At 40.2% G+C, this 8,631-nt stretch overlaps 1 protein-coding gene across 3 annotated transcripts; it reads right to left on the bottom strand.

Moving 5' to 3' along the window:
* Window positions 1-827: 827 nt before the first annotated feature.
* On the bottom strand, window positions 828-7,675 carry spast (spastin). Of its 3 annotated transcripts, XM_061690508.1 has the most exons (16): window positions 7,318-7,675; window positions 7,152-7,235; window positions 7,003-7,086; window positions 5,641-5,807; window positions 5,451-5,563; window positions 5,282-5,375; window positions 5,129-5,203; window positions 4,929-5,000; window positions 4,747-4,822; window positions 4,558-4,649; window positions 4,360-4,439; window positions 4,238-4,280; window positions 4,075-4,154; window positions 3,922-3,992; window positions 1,060-1,100; window positions 828-984 (listed from the first exon to the last, which is right to left on the bottom strand). In XM_061690508.1, exons 1-16 carry the CDS (start codon window positions 7,433-7,435, stop codon window positions 859-861), a joined length of 1,416 nt encoding a protein of 471 aa, XP_061546492.1. In that variant the 5' UTR covers window positions 7,436-7,675; the 3' UTR covers window positions 828-858. The 3 variants fall into 3 exon arrangements, with proteins under 3 accessions (XP_061546492.1, XP_061546493.1, XP_061546494.1); XM_061690509.1 differs by lacking the exon at window positions 4,929-5,000; XM_061690510.1 differs by lacking the exon at window positions 3,922-3,992 and having other exon boundaries at window positions 896-984.
* Window positions 7,676-8,631: the final 956 nt, after the last annotated feature.

Genomic DNA, 8,631 nt, shown 5'->3' with positions numbered 1-8,631 from the left:
TATTTTCAGTTTCACAGCACTCCACTCATCTGCGGCTGCTTGTTAAATGGGGTTGATTCCAGATGCAGCGAGACCACAGAGAAGAGTTGGAGAACAGCTCCAAACATATCTGCAGCACCCGCACTAAAACACTGAAGCTCAGATTCAACCAGCAATGCAATCATTTAATTTTCAATGCTAAAATGTTTGTGTTGGACACACGACTGAACATTTGATTCAGTTAATTGATAAACGCTAATTGTAAAATATATATATATAGATATATAGATATATATCTATATATATATATAGAGAAGAAAAATTTAACAAAGCAAAAACTTCATTCGATGTAAAAATGAGAAAAAAAAGAAATTTCGTTACAGAAAAACATTCTAGTACATTTTTCAACGACTTCCACTAGTTGTGGAGAGCACTTATTCAGCCATATTTAATGCAAGTAAAGTGCCATAGGCTCCAGCACGCCCGCGACCCGAGTGAGGATAAGCAGTACGAAAAACGGATGGGTGGATGAATGGATGAAACACCATGCTAGTACTGTTCTGGAATTGAGCTACTCAAGGTATTACATAAGTGTGCTGCCCTCTTCTGGCAGGAAAAAAGGGAATTTTCAGGACATTCTTGGGAATAAAATATACAAGAACAGTGCTGTGAAGCTTATTAATCATCATTTGAAATTCATAGAAAATTGCATCAACACAGTTTCCCCGTAAAAACTGGAAATTCAAACAGTGTTTCAAGTCAAATAGCTATTATACAGGAAAGGTTTGCCAAGCGATCACAGTTGTTAGTATCATCTTGTATTTATCAAGGAAAGTCCCCCCCTCCCACCCTTCATTCTAATGTATAACTGAACTAAATTCAAAATGCGGTTGTGTCACCGAAGTCTTTGTTCCATTGGTTGTACATATTGAGAGTTGCTGGGCTAACGCTGGGCTTAATGCGCTTCAGGGAATCCTCAAAGTCTTTCATCTTGATGTTGCGCATCTGTGAATGAGCGGAGGACATTTTAGGAAGTTAACCTCCAAACGAGAGGGAACATCTGTCACAGCATGAACTCACCTGACTAGCAACCATGTGCCGGACTTGCTCTGGTCCCAATTCTGTGTAAGACAAGATTTTCACATTACATAATGCAGATAAACTATATGATAACATAAAAGATTTAGGAAACAGGATTTACGACACTTTACCTATAATTGATCTAAAGGAGAAAAAAATATATATATATATATATAAATGTATTTCTCATTTAAGCATTCACTTCAATTATACCTACCCAAACTGATTTGGGAGACTACAATGCTGTAAAAAAGTATCGGCCCCCTTCACAAATTCTTATATTTTTGCATAGTTTCCCCACGTTAAGATCATCAAAGAAATGTAAATATCAGAGAAATATAACCCAAGTGAAATTAAAATGCCGTTTTTAAATGGTGATGTCATTTATTAAGAAAAAAGTTACCTTGCCCTATGTGGAAAAGTAATGGCCCTCCTAAACCTAATAACTGGTTGGGCCATCCTCAGCAGCAACAACTGAAATCAAGTGTTTTCTATAACTGACGAGTTTTTAACATTTATGTGGAGCTATTTTGGCCCACCCTTCCTTGTAGAATTGTTTGAATTCAGCAAAAACGGAGGGTTTTCGTGCATGAATGGCCTTTTGAAGGTCATGCCACTGCATTTCAATCCGATTCAAGTCTGAACTTTGACTAGGCCACTCCAAAGCCTTCATTTTGTTTTCTTAAGTCATTCAGAAGTTGACTTGCTGGTGTGTTTTGGATCCTTATCCTGCTGCAGAACCCAAGTGTGCTTCAGCTTGAGGTCACAAACTGATGGCTGAACATTCTCCTTCAGGATTTTCTGTTAAACAGCAGAAATCATGGTTCCATCAATCACAGCAAGTTGTCCGGGTCCTGAAGGAGCAAATCAGCCTAAGACCGTCACACTACCACCACCACGTTTGACTGTTGGTATGATGTTTTTCTGAAATGTTGTGCTACATTTACGCCAGATGTAACGACACACACACCTTCCAAAAAGCTCAACTTTCATTTCGTCAGTCTATGTAATATTCTCTCAAAGGTCTTGGGAGTCATTCAGATGTTGTTGTTTTTTTTGGAAAAGTAAGACGAGCCTTTATGTTCTTTTTGGTCGGCAGTGGTTGTTGCCTTGGAACTCTGCCATGTATGCCATTTTTGCCCAGTCTCTTCCTTACTGTTGTGTCATGAACACTGACCTTAACTGAGGCAAGGGAGGCCTGCAGTTCTTTGGAAGTTATCCTGAGTTCCTTTCTGGCCTCCTGGATGAGTCATTGCTGTTCTCTTGGGTTAATCTTTGTAGGTCGGCCACTCCTAGGAGGGTTCACCGCTGTTCCATGTTTTCTCTATGTGAGGATAATGGCTCTCTCTATGGTTTGCTAGAATCCTAAAGCTTTAGAAATGGCTTTTGTAACCCTTACCAGACTGATAGATGTCAATTACTTTATTTCCCGACTGTTCTGGAATTTCTTTGGATCGTGTCATTTTGTTGCAGCTTTTTTTTTTTTTTTTTAAGATCTTATGTCCGACTGTATTTTGTAGGGACAGATTCTGTTTAAGTCATTTCTTGTTTGAACAGGTCTGGAGGTATTCAGGCTTGGGTGTGATCAGTTAAAATTACCGGTAAACAAAAATTGTGATGAGCTCCAATTAATTCATGATTTAACAAGGGGGGTAATTACTTTTTCACACAGTGCCAGATAACTTTGAATAGTTTTTTTTTCCCTTATAAAATGAAATCAACATTTTAAAACAGCATTTTAAGTGAACTTGGGTTATATTCGTCTGATATTTACATTTTTCTGACGATCTTAAACAAAGTGGGGAAACTATGCAAAATTATAAGAATTTGAGAAGAGGGGCCAATACTTTTTTAGAGAACTGTACATCACACCACACACATTAACTTAATTCAATCTGAATGTGTGTTGACAAAACTGGCTCCTCAATTATTGGGATAGTAAACCGCAAAATGCAGTGATGAACCGCTCCCTATGCATGCTTTTTAATGACTGAACATTTCAAACATATATTCTCATCGGAAGTAATGGTTTCATTAGTGGAATATTCATGTTTTTGAGCATTCAGTGACTACCCTCTTGTTTATTGTGTCGTTAGTCCTCAGTGTACCTTAGGCCGGGTACCCTACACACAAGATTTATATATTTAAAAAAAATAATAATAATCTGGCATTTCAAAGTTTTGATCATATTGTGTGTGGCATGCTTTGATAATCTCAACACAGATCACTACACAGAGAAAGATACTGTTCCACCACTAGTCTAGAAACAAGTCCTCTGGGGCAGGAATCTCATATGATCACACGTAATCTCACAAAAACAAAGAAGAGCAGAAATTGTCCCAGTATCCTGAACTTTAAACCAATATAAAAATAACATACCAGGTTGTCTCTGCAGGAGGCTTTCAAACACTCTTTCAAAGCTCCGTGCTCAGCTTGAAATGCACCTCTAAGCGCTCTTCCTGGCGCACGAGTTTGAACTCCGAGATGCTAATGTGAAATTAGTATGGGATATTCCCAGTAACTTTTTTTTTGCTGCTGCGTCACCTCCTCCTCCTTAAAATAACCAAAGTTAGGGCTTTCTTTCCAACAATGACAAATACATATTGGCAAGTTGCGGTCCACTCAACGGGGAAAGCCTCCCGACTTCCTTCTAGACTGTTGCGTCACCACTTCCTAATATGGGATAGCCGCAACCCCGTTGTCATTGCCGTCCTTTCACACTGAGCAAGTGCAGTGGAAAAATTCAAATGCCAGTCAAATTTGCTGCAAGTAAACAACTCTGTTCTCAGACTAATAGAGGATTCAGGGTTGATTTTAGCCATGGGACAAGATGTCATTGATTATCTGCTGAAGGGTTCTTACCTCTAATTGGCCCAAGTGCAGCATCTTTTGCTAAGGATGTCAGATCACTTCCAGAATATCCTGCAGTTGCTCTAACAATATATTCGGGAAGAGTGGCACATGTAACATGAAACCGGGAAGTGAAGTTGTGAACGCAGATAATAAGAAACTCACTTTGCAAGACAGCTCAGCTCATTTTTCCTCAGCGGACTCCCATGCTTTGATAAAAGATGCTGCAGAAGCGTGGACCTCGTCTAAAAAAGGATACAAAATATAACGTTAACATTTAAAGGTTGATACAAAAAAGAAACGTGATTTTGGTGGGAAGAGCAAATACCTTCTCATCAGGTAATGTCACGTAGACCCTTTTTGCAAAGCGCCTGTAGGATATATCAGCGAACACTTTGATGAAAGAACAAAAATACTAGCAGTGATAATTGTGCAGCATGAAGTATGCACCTTAAAACTGCTTCATCTAGCTCCTGAGGTCTGTTTGTGGCTCCCATGACAAGCACCCTGTCATCTCCTCCAGATTGGACCTGACCCACAAAAAACACCAATGTGGAAATAACCACACAGATATAACAGTGACTAAATGCAGTGTCTGTTATTACGCAACATTTTAAATGTCCTAAAAAGTCACAACACTTCTTTTACCCCATCAAATTCAATGAGGAACTCAGTTTTTAAACGACGGGAGAACTCCTGTTCACCCTCCCGCCTTTCAGAAAGCAAGCTGTCAACTTCATCTAAATGTGGATGCAAAAACAGAATATGGTGGTTCAAGTGTAAATATAAAGGGGACCAAATTGGCTTAAGGTTCCATCCTAGGGGTACAACACAAACCAATAAAGATGACAGATGGCTGTAATTCCCTGGCAGCTGCAAACAATGCTCGGACAAGCTTCTCGCTCTCTCCCACCTGAGAAGACATCACAAATGATGAACATATCGCACTAAATTTACACCAGAAACAGTGAAAAATGTGTAAAATATGATGATCACATGCACAAATTGATTGTGTTTACAAATTTAGATGTCAAACTGGCTGCGCTCATGTTGAAGAATGTGCTGTTTGACTCTGCTGCAACTGCTTTAGCCTGGCAAGATGTAGCAAAAGCTGTGATTCAATTTATTATAAATAACATCATCATGCAGTCAAGCACATCCATGCTTCCTTGTGCATGGGGGAAAAAAAATCGAGATTGGTGTGATATCATTCGCTCACCAGCATGGTTTTCCCATTTCCAGGTGGACCAAATAAGAGCAAACCTCGTGCTGGAGCTCTCAAGCCAGTGAAGAGCTACACAGATTGACAAATCATGACATTAAATGTGGTGCATATTAAAGTGACCATGACATATTTTCTTTCGACGTTCACCTCTGGTCTTAAGGCGGGAAGAATGACAATCTCCTGGAGTGCTTGTTTGGCCAGATCCTGGCCCGCAATATCATTAAATGTTACAGACACCGCACTGAAATGAACACATGAAAACATGTAAATACTCCATGAATCATTCCGAAAGGTCCAGTGCATTATTTCAACTTACGTGTCTACAATTTCATTCAGGATCATGTTTGCCAGTTTGCTGTCCACATTCTTGAAATTTTTCAGCTCCCTCTTATGAGGCTGTTTTGAAGGTCTAATCACCTGTGGGGTTACCTTAGTCACAACAAAAACATGTCACCTTCCATTATAACAGGACTTTCAGAGGACAAATGATTATGAGGGCCATTTACCTTTGAATCAGTGGTTCTACAAGGTGGTCTTCCTGCTGTGGAGGGCCTGATATTTTTGGGCATCCCTCGGACCTTAGGCTCGCTTTTAGGAAGCGGTTTTGTTTGTTTCTGAGCATTATTTGACGCATTTTGGGGTTGACCTCTGCCTTTAGAAGCCAATGTGGCCTCTACACAAACAGCAACAGTAATGATAATCAACAATTTTTTTTTCAAGCAAACAGAAGATACACAGAGCAACATAAATGAGATACCAAAACCCTGTGTTTCCTTTAAGAATTGTTATGGCATATTACTGCAAAATACTACTGGATGGGGGATGTGTGGAATGGATCTAGCCTTCAAGGACTACAAAACAGCCTATGACTGTAGTTACTGTAGTTGTCTCGCCATGCTGCACTATTTGCATATACTGGCCACTCATGCCAGAGTAGCATCTGCTCCATTTGCACACTGATTGTGGAGTATCTGTAACATTTGCACAACCAACATTGTCCCAGATGATCGCACTACTCGTCACTTTAAACCGCATACACTCCTTGAAGTCTCAGCGCCCTTTGCACAATGGTCATTGCACCGGACTATTGCAATATTAGTCGTTCGAACTGCTCTAAGTGCTAGAGAACTCTGCATCTTTTTGCACAATTGTTTTTTGTCAATGTCTTTATGTCCCCAAAGTGTTCTGTAAATTGACTGTTTGTTGTACTAGAGCGGCTCCAACTACCGGAGACAAATTCCTTGTGTGTTTTGGACATACTTGGCAAATAAAGATGATTCTGATTCTGATTCTGATGACGTCAGCGACGATGGCAGTGACCTCGCACCGTTTTCGGCGCCCGAAATTTGGGTGCATCACTAATAAACATCTTAAATTATCACCACTCTGACAGTGTCAATGAAAAAACAAGCATTATCTACTCTTCAATGTTATCTCATTATATTGTGAAAAGGTCATCATGGCGCCATAGTGGTTATCATGTCTTTCTCACAGTTCCGAAGGGTTGCCTCTCCGGTCCGGCCTTCGTATGTGGGGTTTGTACATTACACCTGTGCTTGTGTGGGTTTACACCAGGTACGCTGGCTTCCACCCTCATTCCAAAAACATGCATTTAAGGTTAATTTAAGATTTTAAATTGCCAATAGGTTTGAATGCGAGTGAGAATGTTTGTTTGTCTATCCCTGCACCGTGGTTGACTGGTTACCAGTCCAGGGTGTAGAGAGAAAGGAGAACAAGCAAACGCCACACAGGAAGACTGAAGGCGGGATTTGAACCCAAACCTCAGAACTGGGAGGCAGATGTGTTAACCCCTATTTCACCATGCTGCCCATAGGGGAAATATATGGGGCAAAATCACTGTCTCCTACCTAAAAGAGCAAGTCTGTCTTTAGCCATGGTGAGGTTGGTGATCATTTTATCCTGAAGTCTCTTGGCCCGCTCATACTGCTCTCCTGTTGACAAACAGGTGAATCAGCATCAAAACAAGGCTGTACTGTCCTGTTTGCTCGGCTCATACCTTGTCCTGTTATCGTCACTGCGATGCCGCTTTCGAGCTCAACAATCCCCCTCTTGTACCACTGTAGAGCCTCATCCTTCTCTCCTGCCACCACACAAGAGTTCTTACAAAGTTGTCAGAGGACCGCACCACGTAAACCAGTAACCCACGGGCATCGCAAACACACCTGTATCATCTTCGTCAATCCGTAGTGCTTTGGATATATACTCAAACGCTTGCTTGTGGTAGTTTTTAACCACTTCGCCGCTATCTTTATATTTGCTAGTGTTCGTTTTTGCCGACATCAGTCCCTTGTTACAATTCTACAGTTCAGACTTTAGCATATTATTTGACACGCTGCGGTAAAGTTGGACTACACCATTATACCAAATTCAAATCAATGCGACGTGTGGCTTCTATAATGCAGCAGCATAAATACATTTACAATAGTACAAGTCATGTAAAAACTGATCCGAAAATATTCGCGTTTATCTGCGGGCTATGCTACGGTTTGTTTGGACGTCCTTCCGAACGCGATCCCTCACTTCCGCATTCGCATTGAAGCCCCGCCCTCTTGCTGCAGCCCAGCAACAGATGGAGACCTACTTCCGTGTACATTCTCAAAATAAAATCATGCTTGTCGTTTATATTGGAGTCGGAAATACAATTTCCTGTACTTTGACCTCATCTATGTATGCTGTAAAGGACACATAGATGATGCCAAAACGAAACACGGGTTTAATATGGGCATAACTGATTTATATGATGATAATCATTAATTCCTCATTTCTGTTTTCCCTCATTGTGTTCTCTCAGTTCAAGACACTCAAAATTCACCAAATGTTAAATTATGCACCCTCTTACAAATGTGAAAATTACAATTATTGTATATAATAATAATAATAATAATAATAATAATAATAATAATAATAATAATAATAATAATAATAATAATATTAGCTAACTTTGGGCGAGAGGCGGGGTACACCCTGAACTGGTCGCCGGCCATTCGCAGGGCACATATAGACAAACAACCATATCATAATAATAATATCCATCCATCCATTTTCAACACCTCTTATCCTGCTTAAGGTCACGGGGCACTGGAGCTTATCCCAGCTGACTTTGGGTGAAAGGTCAACTACACCCTGAACTGGTCACCAGTCAGTCACAGAGCACATATAAACACAGACAACCATTCCCATTCGCATTCACATTCACACCGTTACTGAGTGGGAACTGAACCCACACTGCCCGCACCAAAGTCAGGCGAGTGTACCACTACACCATAAGTGACCCACAATAATAATATTTTTAATAATAATTAGGGATAGTAATAATAATAAGTATTATTATAACTAGAAAATTCCAGTGGAAATGTGCTAAGTCTTGAAAGTTGCAAAGCCTTTTATTTGAGCTGAACAGTTTAAAGTTGGAACAGTTTGAATCGGACCAAAAAAAAAGTGGAAATGAGTAGTAAATCCCCTCAAATATGTAATTT

The sequence above is a fragment of the Phycodurus eques genome, chromosome 11 (genome assembly GCF_024500275.1).
Source record: "Phycodurus eques isolate BA_2022a chromosome 11, UOR_Pequ_1.1, whole genome shotgun sequence".
In the NCBI taxonomy this organism is placed as follows: Eukaryota; Metazoa; Chordata; class Actinopteri; order Syngnathiformes; family Syngnathidae; genus Phycodurus; species Phycodurus eques.
This window is presented reverse-complemented; position numbering and strand designations above follow the sequence as displayed.

Bases quoted from the DNA above. Each gene is read 5' to 3' on its own strand.
- spast (XM_061690508.1), bottom strand. From the start codon at position 7,435: ATGTCGGCAAAAACGAACACTAGCAAATATAAAGATAGCGGCGAAGTG. The intron at 5,204-5,281 runs GTGAACGTCGAA...CAATCTGTGTAG, and splicing joins TTCCCGCCTTAAGACCAGAG to CTCTTCACTGGCTTGAGAGC. The intron at 985-1,059 runs GTGAGTTCATGC...GCTCATTCACAG, and splicing joins GGCACATGGTTGCTAGTCAG to ATGCGCAACATCAAGATGAA.